This window comes from Apodemus sylvaticus, chromosome 14 (genome assembly GCF_947179515.1).
Source record: "Apodemus sylvaticus chromosome 14, mApoSyl1.1, whole genome shotgun sequence".
NCBI lineage: Eukaryota > Metazoa > Chordata > Mammalia > Rodentia > Muridae > Apodemus > Apodemus sylvaticus.
The window spans coordinates 39,583,510-39,603,759 of record NC_067485.1 but is presented as its reverse complement, the minus strand read 5'-3'; the positions used below and the strand labels follow the sequence as shown (position 1 = coordinate 39,603,759).

The window sequence follows — 20,250 nt, the reverse complement described above, 5'->3', positions numbered from 1 at the left end:
GGCCAATAATCTTTTTACTGTGTTGTTTAATTTTATTCAGAAATCATCTAGTTTTCTGGTTATATGCTTTCCTGTTTTGGTATCTGATTAATGTTGGTTTGGTAGAATGAGTTTTATAGTGAAGCCCACCTTTGTATTTCATGGAAGAGTTAAAGAATCATTAAGTGTTAGTTCTGCTTAAATGTTAGGATGACTCCAGCAGTGTACATGAATTCAGCAGTACACTAACACTGTCTGTGTTTAGACATTTTTTATAAACTTCCTCTTTTAGCAATAGTTAAGAGAAGATCTATAGAACTGTGTTTGCACAAAACCTTCCTACTTTCTTTTAGATTTATCTGCCCTTTGTTCTAATCTTAAATTGCTAAGTGTCTTGGATTTATTCCTTCACAAACTAGTTGTTCACTAATACACTATAATTCCAATATCTTTCAGTTATTTGCCCTTTGAACCATCTACACTTATCTTAAAGAGGCTAGATGATGTTAGTGAAATTTATTCTGGGTTGTTTTTTCCTACTAGTCCACAAACCTACAACCCAGTAAACTCTATTACCATGTTGTGTTTTATTTCTGAATCTAGATATAGAGTTTTGGGGTCTATTGAGCAATTTTTATTGGCTCATGGAAGAAATGTAAACTTTCAAAACTCATGTGCATAATGCTCTAGAATATAATGGTTATCCTGCCACATGATTCCTTTATTTAAGCACATATTTTAAGCACAAATATGTGCTTAAAATAACACATATTTGTTGATATTTATTGGTTACTTATGGATATTTCATAGTGCTATATATTTACTAAAATTATAGCTTCCTGTGTTGAATATTTATGTGTTCATTACAGTATAGATTATAAATTAATTGATACATATTCAATGATTCTCATTTATCAAAAATTCTTTTATCAGACTATTAAGATCACATCTCATGATCATGCCAGTTGATAAATTGGCTACAAAATGTGCAGATATGTATCAAAGCATGAAGTACAAGTGGAAGTAATTTTCTCATATAATGAAAGAAGAAAGATGAGAGACTTGAGGGTCCACCACGTTAGCTCAGTTGTTCTGATAAAGACACTGAATCCTGAGATATACTAGTGTATTTTAGGAAACTACTAGTGGACCCCCAAGAGAGGTATATAGTACTTCCATGCAATATATTTTGAGTCTTAATCTGAAAAATGTCTTTGGTATTGTGCCGCAAGTCAATAGTGGTGTTAATTTTTCTGTATTCTAAATGCTAAGTGTGAAAAAACTAAAAAGAATATAAATCCAGAAGAAAAGAGAAGAAACATTTTGCATATATTCATCTCTGCCTTCCCTGTTGTCTTATTTCAATAACCAAAAACTGAGAGGAAAGTACTAAACAATGTCAGTGAGAACCAAATTGATATAAGCCTGGAGAAGCCTTGTTTTTACTCAGAATTAATGGAGCATCTAAAATTTGTCTAAGATGATAATAAGGAGACAAAAATTCCAATGAACATGGTTGAAGATCCTTAAAGAGACTATGAGAACCAGGTTACCTATGAGTTCAAACACACTTCAGATCACTGAAATTTTTCACAACAGTTATGGACAGTACACTGGTATGGTCAGGCAATGCCCTGAAATAGTCTGATAAAGATTGGCTGGCTTTCAAAACATATCTGGCAAATTCAGTGGGATTTTGATAGAGTTCATATTCTGTATAACTAATATTTTTTTTGTTTCTAACAATTTTGTCTGTGTTTATGTGTAAGGTGCTCATCTTCTGTTATTTGTAAATCACTTTTAATGGAAGATGTCAATGATATGGCTATATTTTGCAAGAACCAACAACAGGAATTTGAAGTAATTGACTAAGACTTTGCCACTTCCAAGTAATTTTTATTTTTAAAGATGAGAGAGAAATTAAAAGAGAGCTTTGCAGTAATGTCTTATAAAAGAGCATCTCAGAAACAGATTATTTAAATATGCTATTAGCAGATGTTTTGATCCACCATTTTGTATTTGATGACCTCAAGATAAGTATTTACTTTTCGAGAATCTCTGAGCAGGCAGCGGATCAGGGTATAAAAAGAAAAACAGCGAACATCTTCGTTGCTTGACTGTAAGGATGGCAGTCCAGACCAGGCAAGGTAGGTTTCACCATCACTCTCTCCAATCTAAACATGATCAGCAAAAAGATAGTCAGCCAATTATACTTAATTATAATTATATTTAATTATAATTAATTATACTTTAGATGCTTATTTTTATAAATATTGAGTATAGATTTGTAAAAATATTTGTATTATCAGGTTGTAAAGTAAATATGGATTTTCATAGATATGCTTCAGTATACCTCTAATGAATACATTTTCTCACACGTGTGCGATCCCTAATAAAATGTTTCTATCAGGAGTTGATGAACATCTAAGCACCAAGTGGATATTTTTTAAAGATGATGTGACAACAGGAAAATGAAGGAAATGCTTTCATTTTTATTATTGAACAAACTTTGCCCTCAACATAGTCCCAGTCTTGATTGTCGTAGTTCATAAAATTTGACATTAAGTCAAATTTCCCTATTTCAACCAAATCAGTTCACAAAATAATATGTGTACAAAAATCTTAGAGAAAATGAGGATTGCTATGGGTGAATTAAGAGAAATAATCAATGGAGGACGGATTTAAGACCTACTGAGGTAGCTAGGTATCTGTTCTTTTAATTTTTTCATTTATTTTGACATACTATATTATTTCTCCCTTCCCTTTCTTCCTTCTATCTTCCCGACCAATATACCCACTTGCTCTTTTTTAAATGTATGACCTCTTTTGTAATTATTGTTACCTGCAAATATTTCTATGTATCTATACATGTTGTCCTAAGTATAACCTGATCAGTCTATATAATGTTACTTATATGCATGTTTTCAGGGCTGGCCATTTGAATTTTGAAAACCAATCGATGGAATTTTCCTTGGAAAACCCCTTTTATCCCATTATCAACATTCCTTTGTTTCCTATGTCTTTTGAATAGAAGTTTTTATAGTTCCTCCTGGACTGCCTTCCCATGCACTGTCCAGTTTGGCATGTCTAATGATGTTTTGGTTGTCTTCATCTTAAATTTTACAAGTCATGTTGGTGAGAATCTATGGGTGATACATCTGACATTCATAGGAGACATTCTTAGAGAAAACTCCCTGATTCTCTGGTTCTAAAATTGTACCTCTCTCTCTTCTGCAGATGTGAGAATGTTTTGTAGATGTATTCATTGGGACTAGCCTTCACAATGATGCATTTTGACCAGATATGGTTTTCTGTTATGATCTGTATTACAAACATTTTTAATCATTGTTTCTCAAATATAACATTTAAGTATATATGTCATTGCATCCCATTTAAGCATGAAAAAAGCTAAGAACTGTCAGTAGACTGCTCACCATGCTGAGAATAGTATTAATACCCGTCGTGAGTTCATCAAATTTTGCCTGAATCCCTCTGGCTTTGGAGATAAGAGGAGAAGGGTCTCCTTGCATTGTAGACATTTCATTCACAAGATCATTCAGGGCGTTGGTCCAGGAATTCAGTAGATTGTGTACCAATGTCAGTAGTGCTTCTGGCTAAGAAATGATAATTGAATAACCATATTAGAATAAATAAAAGGCAATAGTATTAGATAAAAGGGGTTTTTGCTCCAGACAAAATTTCTACAGGCATTGATACTATTTTATAGATGGTACAAGTTGCATAAGTAAAAAAGGGTAGCCACTGGTAATATATTATGACTGTTGTTGAAAATTTAACTCAGAACTTCCAATATATTATTCTATGAAGCTTCTATAATTCTATAATTATAATTCTATAATTCTTTCTCAATAAGTGAGATTATATGAGATTTCTTCCTCAAACACTCATTGTTCATGCTCCCATTATTTTATTTCATTTATATAATTATTATCAATCGAAGACCTACAGAGGACATGTGGCATTAAAGAAAATATATAAAGTAAATGGTATTGAATGAATGTATAGGGTTCTATGATAATGTTCAACTCAACCCTGAAATGAATTATGGCATGTAATCATATATGAGAGAAGATAGTAATTATAAATTTGAACTGACATTCTTGTAGCTTTTTCATCATACAGATTGGATGATTTTATCTTAGACACACAGTACAATGTTCATTGTTCTGTTCGCTCAAGTGGCTTTCAGTTATAAAGTAAAAGAAGGACAATCAGCTAGGAAAAAGCAATTAGTAAAAGAAACAGGGGTAAGACAACAAACTACTTGACAGTTATGAATAAATAGGTCAGAATGTGCTTTGCTGCCAACTTGGGGTCCATCAGTAACCATGATAAATATATCTATCTGTATACTGCTTGACTTACATTAATGAATACTCAATTATGAATGTTAATGTCAATTGAAACATTCCTATAAAAGATCAGAGGTTATCAGTGGTAAAAGAAATGTTCTCCATGTACATTAGGGATCATCTAAAAATGACTTGGCAGATTTCACTTGTATTAACCATGCAGTATAATTCTTTTATTACTTATAACATACCCATGGTGGTATCTTTGACTACCTTCACTATATGTAGAAATGCTTTATTGATTCTCATATTCTGGTGATGTAGTATAATAAATAAACACTTACACTCTTTCCTAGAGATTCCTCCTTGTTTACTGGAGTATCAAACAAAGCAGTGTGACAAGTCCCAGGAATTCTGTCATTGTATCTCTTGCCCTGTGCATACTGATTATTCTGTAAATGATTAAATATTAAGTAAGTTAGAGACTGGAAAATTGACAAATGCCCCAATGACCAGAATTCTGATGCACTTGATAGTTATTTAATTCTATAGAAGTGAATTGACTCATGGTGATATAAACTTGCCAATTATCTGTAGATGGAGAGATCATAGAAGCTATTACTGTCAGTTCTTATTTCAACATATTCTGTAAGTATATCATAAATAACTATCCTTATACCCACAGATAAGGGTAACTCTCACCCCTCATCGCAGAAGGCTCTCTGAGAAACAGATGGAAACCATTATGGAGAGACACAAATGGCCAAAATGCAGAGAATGAATGGCTTTGAATTTCCACACCCCAACTGTGTATCTTCAATAAAATCCTTAAACCTAAGACTGTAAAAGGGGAATGCTTCAAAAAGCTTGTAAAAAGCTAGAGTCCCAGGAAATATGATAATAGATGCCTTCCCCTAGAAATGATACATAAACTTCATGAACTCTTGTATTCTCAACAGTGTAATTTACTGACTAAGAACAACATAATTATAATAACCATTCACCTGACAATGTGGACAGGAGAAATCCCATTTAGTTCTATCCTTAGATGAAGAGCTACTGGGTTTCATGGTTGCTGAAAGACCAAATCAATTGCTTTCTTGCTTCCTACGATAGCTCACATAGGTTGTATATCTCTATGTAGTCAGTCATGGACAAATGCACAGATAAGTAGAGGTAAATATGTACACACACACACACATACACACACACACACACACCAGCAATAAGAGCAAACCATGACCATGAATACTATTACTTTGGGATGGAAGAATAATGGAAGAGCTGGTGGAGAGAGAGGAGGGTAGTACTTTCATAGATGCAGTATTCATATATCAAAATCCCATAGAAAACCTTGTTATTGATGAAACTGAAAGTAACATGTTAGGGGATCAACGCTTTTATTTACATTTTAAAACTTGACCGATAGTTTCATTTTCCCCACCAAACTAACCCTCAAATATCCCAACTTCTTTCCATGCTTATTATTTTCAGACCTCCTAACAGTTCTACAAGTTAGCACCAAAACTATCAAAACTACAAACTACTAAGTGTTGTATGATCTTTGTATAGATTTGTGGTAAATTCCATAGTAACTAAGTGTGTATTTTCTCTAACTTGGTTTGTTAGAAATCTTAATAGTATAACTTTCTTAAAAATACTTTTAAACCTATACAACTGTCACTAACCAAGGTCATAATGAGTTTGAGTGCTATTATACTAATTGTTCCAAGTCATATAAACCTTGGAATAATATTATTGGGGTAATAAGCCAAAAGCTAAATAAGAGAAAAAACTAGTATTTTCACTTACCAATGTGTTCATTAATTTGCTACAATGAATTTTTAAAAAATCATTATATTAAACTATTACGAGTGAAATTTTTGATAGTTTGAAAGGATACTTAGGGTAGTTTCAAATATTCAAAGCAGTGCATGAAAAAATGGGAATGGGAGAAACAACTGTGTCGAACGAGTGTTAGAAATGTGTTTGTTGTGTTATGTAGATTTGACTCACATTCCCAAACATGCCCACTGATGTGTACTAATAATCACCACACCCTATTCTTTTCCATAATTCCATAGCTTAAATAAAGTTCAAAATAGAAAAAAAATATTAGAATTATATGAGTTTAGGAAATAATTAAGATTTCTTGAGAATGTCTTTTTCTCCTGTTATAGAAAGTTTAATGGCTGCTGATTTCTTGTTCTTTTGATGCTGTATTGTTTGATATTTGGGTCACGATGCTTCCTGTTTACATTACACTACAGCCCAGAGAGTAGCATGAAGGCCCATTTTAGAAAGATGCCATGAGGCAGAGGGGTACTTACAAATTCAGCAAAGAGTTTTGCAGTTTCAGTACTGACAAAGTGAGACATAAATGTTGTCAGTGTAAGAAGTTTCTCCAAGGAGTCCTGGATGGTGGCATCCTTCTCAGCACAAGTGGATGTAGAGGCTACATTCTTCCACAAAAGCAGGCTGGACACCAGGAATAGGAGCAATGATGCCCTTGCTAAAACAGAAGAGAAGCCACTCAGATCATCTTCTTTGAGGTTATGAAGAGTCACTCTGTTAATGGAAGCCTCATTACAGTGGGCTCTTTTACAGAATTTGCTACTTTTATAAGTGTTGAGAAATGAGCATCTTCTTCTGTGCAAGCTTAGATTAGTAACTGTAATTGCCCAGAATTATATTTTGAAATGTGACTATGATCCTGCAATTTTATTGCTATTTCCAGACATGTTTCTGTTTATTTCTAACATTTGCAGCTTGACATAAGTGAAGTAACATGATTGAATCAGATTCTTCAGATCATTTAATATCCTGCAGATTTCACTTGTTTTGAGGATTAAGAAATCAAAAGTTTATAAGTTACATCTCAGTGTCTAATACTAGCAAATTTTCCTGTAATGTAACAAAGGTAATATGTTCAGGTTTACTTTATTTTCATTATTTGTGAAAACATATTATTTGAGGTTTTATTAATATTGAGGATGAAGAGAACGTTGTCATAAACATGATGCCACAGCCTGGATTTATAAACTCAGCTTCAAAATATCATGTCTTTTTTATTTTGAACATTAATTTCTTCACAAAAATTCATACTTTTTTCTCATTTTGCTTCTTGCAATAAGCCTATGAATTGGCTTGGCAACATAGTTTTTTTTCTAGGCTTTATTTTAGTTTTATTTCACAATTACTATTTTACTCCCACAAGTCCTCATTAACTCCTAATATTCTTTTTTTCCTATATTCTTTGCTTACATTCCAAATGATTTCCCCTTTCCTGCTTTCCCCCTCCCCATAAGTCCCATAAGCCCTCTTCCCTCCACCCATTCCCCAATCAACTCCCTCCCACTCCTCTGTCCTGGCAATCCCCTACAATGCTCCATCAAGCCTTTCCAGGACCAGGGTCCTCTCCTTCCTTCTTCTTGGGAATGATTTGATATGTGAGTTGAGCCTTTGGTACTCAGAGCTTCTGCGCTAATATCCACTTATCAGTGATTGCATTCCATGTGTATTCTTTTGTGAATGAGTTACCTCACTTAGGATGATATTTTCCAGTTCCAACCATTTGCCTATGAATTTCATGAATTCATTGTTTTTAACTGCTGAGTAGTATTCCATTGTGTAAATATAGCACATTTTCTGTATCCATTCCTCCATTGAGGGACATCTGGGTCCTTTCCAGTTTCTGGCTATTATAAGTAAGGCTGCTATAAACATAGTGGAGCATGTGTCCTTATTGCATGCCCGGGAATCCTCTGGGTAGCAACATAGTTATGATGAAAGCATAAAGATATATAAGCTATATGTGCACCTTATATAATTTTTATAGCACCATTATTAGTAATTTTAGAATGCAAGACACCCACACTGAGGATTTTGCCCATCATCTGAGGATCAGTGTTGCCAAGTGTTGTTGTAAATCCATGTAAAGAGCCACACATGGTGACCTGTTACTGGCTCCAGAAATTTAATTTTAATCTAATTTTTCTGTTCTATATAGCACATGCCTTCAAATGATTTTGCAGTGACAAGTGTGAGCTTCATCAACTTTCTTTTCATGTGTGCTTCACATGAAGAAAACAGAACTGTAATGTATCAATAGTTTGCAACAGGGTGACACGTCATACATTCATCAAATTAAAAAGATATTTACCTTTGTGGACACAAGTCTCATACTAAAGGTGCTATAAAAGGTGACTCTCAGGTATCTATATTTCAGTAGAACTCTTATTACTATAAGTGGTAGTATCCAACAAAAACTTAGGAAATTGGTTGGAGAAATGTATGGCAAACATCTACAATTACTTAAAATATCTAAATATGCCAAAAAGCTGTGTAAAGTACAAATAAGCACTAATTTTATTTGAGAATAAAAATACTGTCAAATAACTTACACTACTAATATACCTTTGAAAATGCTCCTGCATTCTTAAATTTATTTTATGTGTGATATGTATAATGCATATGTATATGTATACTCCATTAATTAAACAACTGAAGGAGTTTCATAGTCTTAGAAGAAAGAAAGAAGAGTCATCATTTTGGTTTTCTTATTCCTAAAATCAAATTTACTGTTGTTACTAATTCATTTTTCTTGAACTATTACTAGGAAAACAGAAGCAAGTTAGCAGTAGTGGGAAGTTTTACACATTTATTTTACTTGACTTGAACATAATTGTTAAAGGTCTATATTACCCATATCTGCAATGTTTGTACGCATTTATCTCTAAGAGTGACAGTTTGGGTGCATTCATTCAAGTCAAAGAATTCATAGACAAGAACTCAGAATAAGAATATGTTCTTTCATTTCCTACATTGTTAGAGCATTAGATCCTAATTTGACCCATAGGATCTAATGCTCTTATTTCATCTTAATGTTTTTATATCTATAGTTTTCAAATTTTGACATGAATCATTTCTTGTTTTGGATATGCTTTGTTTGTGTTCTATTAAGACTAATACGCAACACAGCTAAAGCTCACCTGCCCCCACCACTGGTTTGTATATCATATCAATTAAGACTAGACAAAATATCTCTGGACATAACTCTGTGTCTCTATGCTAAGATTACTACCCTTTGAAAGCCACTAATCTCAGAGTTTATTTTCTTTCTAGAGCAATGACTAAAATTTATATCCACAATCTATGTAGCTTAGTTTTTACTGGGTAGATAAGAATAAATGTCCAATTATCCCAGATTAGCAACAATAATAGCAACAAGTAAACTTTCCTGTAATAATATAATAATATTTCAGCATCTGTAGTGGAACTTAAAGGAAGAGTTACTTACAGGAAAATATTTGAGTCAAAGACAGTAGCATCCTTGAGAAGTCACACAAAAGCTTGTCTGCTGATTCAGGAAATCTGTATCCCCAAAGTCCTTCCTTCTCTTAACTTTCCACCTCTTATATAGTAGAGCACATCCTGCTAGAGGGTAGAAGGAAGTGACACTTGAACTAGAATTGATGATCCTATGACCTTCCCTGTTAGGGTCAAGGAGTACAGCCTAGTATCTGTGACCACAGACATAAATATATCTTCAGTGGTTATCTTGTTTCCGGGCTGTTACTAGTGTTCAAGATATATTGCACATGGCCTCAGCCATCTCTCATTCAAAAATATTGATGGGATTTTTATATTACAATGGAAATAACTATGGCCCAGACTTTCTTTATTTTCTTCAGGTTCTCATATATTCCTGTCACCTTCCTGAATTACCAGAAAATAGCAGTAGGTATTTATTCTGAACAGTTTTACCTTTAGAAGCCTTTACTGGCATTCATGGAATACTGTAAAGTTTGACTTGTTAGACACATAAAAGAAGTAACAGGTAAACACACAAAGACACTTAGAAAAACATCATAGTAGATTATTTATTGAATTGAACAACTGCAGAATCCATTCTATTCACATACTATTACATCCACAGGTATAAACACAGATTTTTAACCTGGTTAATATTAGCAGCAGTGAGCTCTATATGCTTAGACAGTCTTAAGTCAACTGAAAAAGTGGTTTTCTGACCTCAAGACAGTTCTACTACTACTAATCCAATGGTTACATGTTACTGGATTGGGATGATGCAGGTCTCATGTGGTATGGCAAGGACTGCCTAGTACTATGAGAAGTCCCACTCATTCTCAGCCCAATTTCCTCATAACAGGCAGCAATAAAATATAGTATCAACACTAAGTTCTGGCATACACCAAAATCAGTGACAATGCCTCTATAGTATAGATTCCAAACAGTCTACCAAATCCAATAACTCAATGAAAATTAGCCAGTTTGATCTCCAAATTTTTCAACAGCTTAATGGGTTTCATGTTACCTATTTCTTCCAAGAACTATTCCTTCTTACACCTTCTAATTGGTATGAATACTATCTTTTTAGATTATTTTCCAAATACATGTGACAATAGATTTTACTATTATAAATGAATTCCCTACGGATACTTAGCAGGATTTTTGAAGTTCAAGTATTTATGTTAGTATTGCAAATAAGCATCTAAAGCGGTGGTTCACAATCTGTGAGTCACAATCCATTTTAGGGTTGAGTAACCCTTTCAGAGATGTCACATATCACATATAATCTCCTGTATATAGAACCTTTGCAATATAATTCATAAATGGAGCAAAGTTATAATGCAGTAGCCAATATATTTTTATTGTTACATGTCAGCACAATCAGAGGAACTATATTAAATGGTCACAGTATTTGGAAAGTTGAATATCACTGCTCTAGGGGAATTTACACAAAAATAGGAGGCTATAATATAGCATATAACCATTTCATTGTTTATTTCATTTTTTTCCTATAATGAATGATTTGGATTATAAAAAAATAATGGGAGGAACTAACTTACTTATTTCTCAGTAATGTACTACCTATAGTTAATATGTATTATTAATTTAACCTCATCTGGAATCTCCTATGATATTGTTGTTGACTGTAATATATACAAGAAGCTTACCGCAAAATATGGTAGCATGGTCCAGGTGGTACTAGATTCTTATGTATAGAAATAAAAGTCTAAAGGGCTCATTGTGATTTGCTTCAAAAATCTAGAATGTCAATCAGTGCAAATGTCATAGCTCCTTTAAAGAGTATCTGAAAGGCTATTGTAAAGGGAAAGCCTAAGAGTAGGATACCAAGGGTATCAGAGATATGAGGTCCATGGAATGTCTGTGCAGGAAAGTATCAAATATGGAGTAGAGTCAGCTGTGACAGAGGTTCTTTGTGTTACTGGCAGCAGAGATGGTACTATAGGCTAGCTACCTACACCTTTCTGATATCAGTTGATCTTGTTAAATGTTCCAGATGGCACAATATTTCAGTCTTGGTTTGGTCCTATCAATCCCTGATAGAGACCCCAATCATCCTTGTTAGACTGTGAATGTTGCTTCTTACCCATGTATACTGGCAGCCTCTATCATGTTTTTTATTTCATAGGATCTAACTGCTGCCTGAACTCCAAAGAGATTTTACATTTTGAACAGCATCAAAACTGTTAGAGAGTATTGCAACTCTTAGAGTAGTACTAATATATTTTCTTCATAATATTGTCTTGTACCTTTTGAGGGTAAGAAGTGTGATGTGAAGTCAAAAATGTTCTGTCAATGAATGCCCAATCGACAAAGTTTTATCTGTTGACATTAGTATTGATAGTTAATCTAGCAGGGCCTATAATCAGGTAATACAATCCTAAGAGGTAATCCATTTGAAAGACATAGAATGAGATAACTGGGGGGAAGAGGATACACTCAATATATATATGGCACCATTCCTTGAGCTAGGATAAAATTGTGAACCAAAGAGCAAAAGCAAGATGAGCACTGGTATTCATCAATCTCAATTTCTGACTGGTGAAGAAAATGAAGAAAAGCTTCTTAGCCTACCCTGTCATTAGAAACTGTGTCTTATTCCAGTCTAAGACAAACTAACGCTTAGTTATGCAACTTACTTCAGCTAGGAATTTTCTAATACCAATGATAAAAGTAACTGATATATCAATAATTCCCTATGATATATTAGCATTCTTCATAACTGAATGTTCACCAGGCCACTCTGCTAACTGAATGGTATCAGCTCATACTGCTTTGACAGGCCAAGGGTAAACAGGAAACAAACCAGTTCTCATCTACACTTTCACCTCAGATTGTCTTCTATATATGGTTGTGGGATGGCTGCAGTTACTGACATTTTATCAGGCATGTTTCCTGATTACATACAGGACAAGATGAACAAGGTGCACTCCTGAAGAGTTTCCCACCCCACAAAGATATAAATTCAACTTACTTTACCCTCTGGGCACTTCCTGTTCCCTTAAGGACATCTGCCCTTAGCATACTTTCTTTCTGAAGGGAAGGGAAGCTGTAAAATATCTATGGTAGAGATGGCAGTTCACTGCTATACTAGCTGAGTCCTTTTCTCATTCACACTTCTGTGTCTGTATTTATGATCTACTTTTCCCTCTCCCAACTGCACTGCAGAAATGCAGTGAAATCATACTCATTTACCTATAAAATTTAAAAATGCACAATGTTGGTGGTTAACAAGTTTACAATGTAAAAGTGGGTGTGGGTCTGGGCCTGGAAATAATTTCTATGACACTTATCTTTAGGGATCACTAATCTTTCCTCAAAGAGCTGCCGGAAGTTATTCTTGCCCATCTAAATGTTTTTCCAAAGCGATTTGTCAATGCTGTATGTAGACAGAGAACCGTGTTATAGACATTACTTCTTTAAATTCAAAGCATCATGCCTGAGTTCGTACCAATCTTTAATATCAATTGTTTCACCCAGATACCTTGTAACATCTCTTTGTCATGGTTTATTCTTTTTTTTTATTTTCTCCTTCAATCTAGATTGTTTTGGCAATTTTAAAGCCCAATTTTTTGAATTTATTAATTTATTAGTCATTTTATTCACCTATATTTCAAATGTTATCCCTTTTCCCAGTCTCCCTTCCATGAACTTCCTACCCCACCCTCTTCCCCTTTGTTTCTAAGTGGGTGGTCCCCTAAATACCCACTCCCCCCTCCCTTCTAGTATTACCCAACAGTGGGACATCAAGCCGCCAAAGAACCAAATGCCTCCTTTCCCACTGATGCCAGATAATGTACTCCTCTGCTGCATATGTAGCTGTTGTCATGATCAGCCCATATATATTCTTTGGTTGGTGGTCTAGTCCCTACAAACTCTGAGAAGTCTGGTTAGTTGATATAGAATTGAAATCTACTTTAGAGCCTTCAGAAATTCCCCTAACTCTTCCATTGGGATCTCCAGATTCAGTCCAATAACTGGCTGTCAGTATCTACATCTTTCTTAGTTAGGTGCTAGCAGAGCCTCTCATAGGACAGCCATATCAGTCTCCTGTCTGCAAGTACATCTTGGCATGAGAAATAGTATCAGGGTTTGGTGCCTGGGGATAGAATGAATCACATGGTGGGGCAGTCTCTGGATGGCATTTCCTCTTCTCAGTTTTTGTCCCTGCATTTTCCTTAGACAGTATCTTCCTTAGGGTATTACTTCTGTGATCAGGCACCATTACCAAAGCAAGTCTCATAAAAGACAACATTTAATTTGGGCTATCTTACATGTCAGAGGTTCAGTCTAGTATCATCAAGCTGAGAGCATGCAGCATTCATGCAGGCATGGTACAGGAGGAGCTAGAGTTCTACATTTTCATCTGAAGACCGCTAGAAGAATACTGACTTCCAGGCAGCTAGGAATAGGGGCTTGAGGCCCAAGCGTACAATGGCACACCTACTCCAACAAGAACGCACCTCCAAATAATGCCACTCGCTGGGCCAAGTATATTTAAACCGTGACAGACAAGGACAATTCTGGGCTAAAAGTTTTGAGATAGGTGAGTAGCCCCATCCAACCACTAGAAGACATGTCTATCTACTGGATGTGGTCTCTTTAGGTTCTATGTCCCCTTTGTTAGGTACCTCAGTTGATGTCTTCCCCATTGGGTCCTGTGAGGCTCTTGCATCCCTTGCATCTGGGACTTTCTAGTAGTTCCCAAAGGTTCCCTACTCTCACGTCTACTTACATCTATTCGTTTTCCTGGCCCTCTGGACTTCTTTTTCTGTCTCTTCCCATACCTGGTTCTGTCACCCTGTTTTTCCTCTCCCTCCTCTCTCCCACCCATGTTCCTCCCTCCATCTGCCTCCTGTGATTATTTTTTCCCTATTCTGTGAGTTTGAAGCATCCACACTTTGACCTTCCTTCTTGTTAAGCCTAATATGGTCTTTGAGTTGTATCATGGGTATTTTGAGCTTTTGGGGTAATATCCACTTATCAGTGAGTAAATACCATGTATGTCATTTTGTGTCTACGTTATCTCACTCAGGATGATATTTTCTAGTTCTATCCATTTGCCTACAAAGTTTGTGAAGTCATCATTTTTAATAGCTAAGTAGTATTCCATCGTGTAAATGTACCACATTTTCTGTATCCATCCCACTGTTGAGGGACAACTGGATTGTTTCTAGCTTCTGGCTATTATAAATAAGGCTGCTATGAACATAGTAGAGCAGGAGTCCTTGTTATATGTTAGAGCATCTTTTGGGGATATACCTAAAAGTAGTATAGATATGTCTTCAGGTAGAACTATTTCTAGTTTTCTGAAGAACAACCAAATTGATTTTCAAAGTGGTTTTACCAGCTTGCAATCCCTCCAGCAATGGAGGAGTGTTCCTTTTCTACATGTTCTTGCCAGTATCTGTTGTAATCTTTTTGATCTTAGCCTTTCTGATTGGTGTAAGGTAGAATCTCAGGGTCGTTTTGATTTGTGTTTCCCTGATGACTAAGAATGCTGAAATTTTTTTAGGTGCTACCATCAGTTATCATTATTCAACTGTACAAAATCCATTTTTGTCACTATGTGAGTATACTCCTGTCAGAGGAAGGGTTATGCATAACAGTTGGTACATTGTATATCCTTAAAACATTCTGTAATAGTTTCAAGTTTTGTACAATCTGAGTTTATCAAACTCACCATACCAAGACCACCTTCTCTTTCCTCATAATGTGTGTCTTCAAAAAAAGAAAATGTTTAATAGCTGACTAATAATCAGTTGTGTATATATACTACTTAATTTTTAGTTGAGAGACATCTAGGTTGTTTCCATTTTCTGACTATTACAAATAAAGCTGCTATAAACATAGTTGAGCAAGTGTCTTTATGGGATGTTGGAGCATCTCAGGTATAATATGTCTGAGATTTCCAAAGTGATTGTATGAGTTTGCATTCCCACCAGCAATGAAGTGTTCCCTTTGTTCCACATCCACTTCAGCCTATGTTATCTCTTGAGGATTTTTTTTTAATCTTAGCCATTCTGATGTGTGTAAAGTGAAAACTTGGAGTTGCTTTGGTTTGCATTTCTCTGACGACTAAAAATTTTTAACATTAAGTGCTTTTCCATCACTCAAGATTCCCTGTTCAGAATTCTGCTTCACTCATTTTAATTGGGTTGTTTGTGTCTAATTTTTTGAGTTCTTTGTAAATTTTAAATATTAGTCCTCTTTCAGATGTAGGGTTGATGAATATTCTTTCCTAGTCTGTAGGCTCACAATTTGTCCTGTTCAACAAAGACACCATGAGTTTCATAGGCAAATTGATGGAACTTGAGAATATCATTTGAGTTAGATAACTCAGTCTCAAAATGATATGTATGCTATATACTCACTTGTAAGTTGATATTAGCCATAAAATACAGGTACTACTCTACACTCCATAGACCCAGAATAGAAACAGAAGAAACAAAGCCCAAGGAAAGGAAGGAAGCTTGATCTTACTTAGAAGGGGGGATAAAATAGACATAAGAGGCAGATGAATTGATGGAACTGGAAAAATCTCCAACTGATTAGTATAAAGAGGTTCATGGCATCTACAAGATGAGACAGAGACCTGGAGGTACCCAAAAATCAATGGGGGTGACCTAAGATGTGTCTCAAAACTTTGGTGATTTAGAACCTTAAGAGGCTACTTCCTGTAGCCAGGCCATAACCCAGTGGAGTGATAGAGACACCAACCCACCCAAAATACATTCACCCCCAAGTTTATCCTGTCTACGAGAAAAGCAGGCATGAGGGATGGAGCAGAGACTGAGGGAATGGCCAATCAAAGACCAGCCTATTTTCATACCCATCTCATGAGCAAGCACCAATCCCTAACACTATTAGTGATACTCTGTTATGCTTGCAGACAGGATCAAGTTGTTCTGTGAGCTTCTTCACCCATCAGCTAACTCAGACAGATACAGACACCCACACCCAAACAGTCAGACTCTTATGGAAGTATAGGAGGAAGAATTGGGGCCCCAAAGGGAATAGAAACTCAAGACCAAGACAAGACAGCAAGACAGGATAGAAAGATCAAGAGAGTCAACTAACCAGGAGCCTTGGGACTCTCAGAGACTCAACCACCAATGATGAAAAGATACACATACTAGATCAAGGCCTCCCTGTACATATATAGCAGATATGCAGCTTGGTCTTCATGTGGGTCCTGAACATCTGGAGTAACTGCTGTCCCAAAACTACTGCCTGTACATGGAATATCTTCTAGCTTGGCTACCTTGTCTGGATTCAGTGAGAGAAGAAGTGCCTAGCTTCTCATTTTTGAAGTACCAAGGGGGGTGAATACCCAAAGAGACCCTTATGTTCTCTGAGGATAAGTAATGGGGGATAGAGGAAGAACTGTAGAAGGGGGTGCCTGGGAGGGAGCAGTAAGCAGGATATAATGTAAAGAAATAAAAATAAATTAAATTTAAAAAGAAAAGTTAAGGAAAAACAGAAAAACAAACCACTTCCAGACCCATTACTTATGTCCAAAATAGTCGTGGATGTGTGGTTCTTCACTGGAACATGATCTTGTTACCAAGGGTTATAGTCAGAGAAAACTGACCAATTAACAATTAGTCTAGGGCTCAAATTTTCTGCCTAACTACTCTATCCATGCTAGGACTTTGTCTGGCTTGGAGTTCTGCAGGGCTTCTGTATGCTAACACAAATATTGGGAGATCTTTTTTAGAAGATGGCTCTTCCTAGTCTTCCATCAACTCTGGCTCCTATACTCTTTCTATAGTCCAACCCTTGTTCAATGATCTCTGAGCTCTAGGTACATATCCCTTTCGGATTAATCATTCTTTAGTCTCTTTTTCTCTATTACTTGATGAGTTGTGGGCCATGGAAATAATAAGCACACTATACTACACATAGAAGCTACTTGGGTGGGGACTGAAAGATGTATTAAACTATGAACTCCTAGGGACTAAACTACCAATCAAAGAGTACACATGGAGGGACCTATGGATCTAGCTACATATGTAGCAAAGGATGGCCTTTTTGGACATCAAAGGGAGGAGAGGCCCTTGGTACTGAGAAGGCTCAATGCCCCAGTATAGGGGAATGCCAGGGAAGCTGGAGATGGTGGGTTGATGAGCAGGGGGAGGAGGAGGGTATGGATGTTTGAGGGGAACCAGGAAGGGAGATATTTGAAATGTAAATAAAGAAAATATCTAATAACAAAACAAATTATTAAAAAAAATAAAATAAGCCATTATGAATTAGTTTAAAACTATGCAAACTAACCCACAAAAAAGTACTAGATTTATAGCCAGGAATTATGATCTGTGTAGATATAGGTTCTTGCCTTGATAATAGCTTTTATCTACTAAACTTGTACTTAAAGCAATCAGGAAGTAATTTGTTACTCCAATGATATTCATTCCACTACTGAAACAATGGTAGTTTCTTGAAAGTTCATGAGTAGCTTTCATAAATACCTAGGTTTGATTATATGTACCATTTGGGTATTTCTTTATTTTTCAAATGATTAAATGTCTTTTATTGGATGAAAGAATTGATTTCCTAACATGTTACCACCACTTGATGTACACATGCCATAAAGTCTCTCATGTTAAGAGACAAAGAAGTACTTAGTACAAGGAGACAAGGATGGATCAATTCGCATTCTTCTGCATGCTGATCTCCAGTTGAACCAGCACCATTTGTTGAAAAGGCTATCTTTTTTCCATTGGATGTTTTCAGCCTCTTTGTCGAGGATCAAGTGGCCATAGGTGTGTGGGTTCATTTCTGGATCTTCAATCCTGTTCCATTGATCCTCCTGCCTGTCACTGTACCAATACCATGCAGTTTTTAACACTATTGCTCTGTAGTATTGCTTGAGGTCAGGGATACTGATTCCCCCAGATTTTCTTTTGTTGCTGAGAATAGTTTTAGCTATCCTGGGTTTTTTGTTGTTCCAGATGAATTTGATAATTGCTCTTTCTAACTCTGTGAAGAATTGAGTTGGGATTTTGATGGGTATTGCATTGAATCTGTATAGTGCTTTAGGCAAAATGGCCATTTTAACTATATTGATTCTACCGATCCATGAGCATGGGAGGTTTTCCCATTTTTTGAGGTCTTCTTCCATTTCCTTCTTCAGAGTCTTGAAGTTCTTGTCATACAGATCTTTCGCATGTTTGGTAAGAGTCACCCCAAGATACTTTATACTGTTTGTGGCTATTGTGAAGGGGGTCATTTCCCTAATTTCTTTCTCAGCCTGCTTATCCTTTGAGTATAGGAAGGCCACTGATTTGCTTGAGTTGATTTTATAACCTGCCACTTTGCTGAAGTTGTTTATCAGCTGTAAGAGCTCTCTAGTGGAGTTCTTTGGGTCACTTAGGTAGACGATCATGTGGTCTGCAAATAATGATAGTTTGACTTCCTCCTTTCCAATTTGTATCCCTTTGACCTCCTTATGTTGTCGAATTGCCCGAGCTAGCACCTCAAGTACAATATTGAAAAGATAAGGAGAAAGGGGGCAGCCTTGTCTGGTCCCTGATTTCAGTGGGATTGCTTCAAGTTTCTCTCCGTTTAGTTTGATGCTGGCTACCGGTTTGCTGTATATTGCTTTTACTATGTTTAGGTATGGGCCTTGAATTCCTGTTCTCTCCAAGACTTTAAGCATGAAAGGATGCTGAATTTTGTCAAATGCTTTTTCAGCATCCAATGAAATGACCATGTGGTTTTGTTCTTTGAGTTTGTTTATGTAGTGGATTGTATTGATGGATTTCCATATATTGAACCAACCCTGCATTCCCGGGATAAAGCCTACTTGATCATGGTGGATGATCGTTTTGATGTGTTCTTGGATTCGGTTGGCAAGAATTTTATTGAGTATTTTTGCATCGATGTTCATAAGGGAAATTGGTCTGAAGTTCTCTTTCTTTGTTGGATCTTTGTGTGGCTTTGTTATCAGCGTAATTGTGGCTTCGTAGAAGGAATTGGGTAGTGTTCCTTCTGTTTCTATTTTGTGGAATAGTTTGAAGAGTATTGGTGTTAACTCTTCTTTGAAGGTCTGGTAGAATTCTGCACTGAAACCATCTGGTCCTGTGCTTTTTTTGGTTGGAAGACTTTCTATGACTCCTTCTATTTCTTTAGGCTTTATGGGACTGTTCAGATGGTCTAGTTGGTCCTGATTTAATTTTGGTATGTGGTATCTGTCAAGGAAATTGTCCATTTCCTCCAGATTCTCCAGTTGTGTTGAGTACAGGCTCTTGTAGTAGGATCTGATGATTTTTTGGATTTCCTCAGTTTCCGTTGTTATGTCTCCCTTTTCATTTCCACATAAAGCCAGACACTCTGAAGCTAATAGAAAAGAAACTGGGGAAGACCCTTGAGGACATCGGTACAGGGAGAAAGTTTCTGAAGAGAACACCAATAGCGTATGCTCTAAGAGCAAGAATTGACAAATGGGACCTCATAAGGTTACAGAGTTTCTGTAAGGCAAAGGACACCATCAAGAGGACAGATCGGCAACCAACAAATTGGGAAAAGATCTTCACCAATCCTACATCAGATAGAGGGCTAATATCCAATATATATAAAGAACTCAAGAAGTTAGACTCCAGAAAACCGAACAACCCTATTA

At 36.0% G+C, this 20,250-nt stretch overlaps 1 protein-coding gene across 1 annotated transcript; it reads right to left on the bottom strand.

Moving 5' to 3' along the window:
• Positions 1-1,967: 1,967 nt before the first annotated feature.
• Positions 1,968-9,622, bottom strand: LOC127664337 (prolactin-2B1-like). Its single transcript, XM_052156134.1, has 5 exons — positions 9,592-9,622; positions 6,623-6,804; positions 4,637-4,744; positions 3,414-3,593; positions 1,968-2,153 (listed from the first exon to the last, which is right to left on the bottom strand). The coding sequence occupies exons 1-5, from the start codon at positions 9,620-9,622 to the stop codon at positions 1,968-1,970; spliced, it is 687 nt and encodes a 228-aa protein (XP_052012094.1).
• Between the last annotated feature and the right edge of the window lie 10,628 nt (positions 9,623-20,250).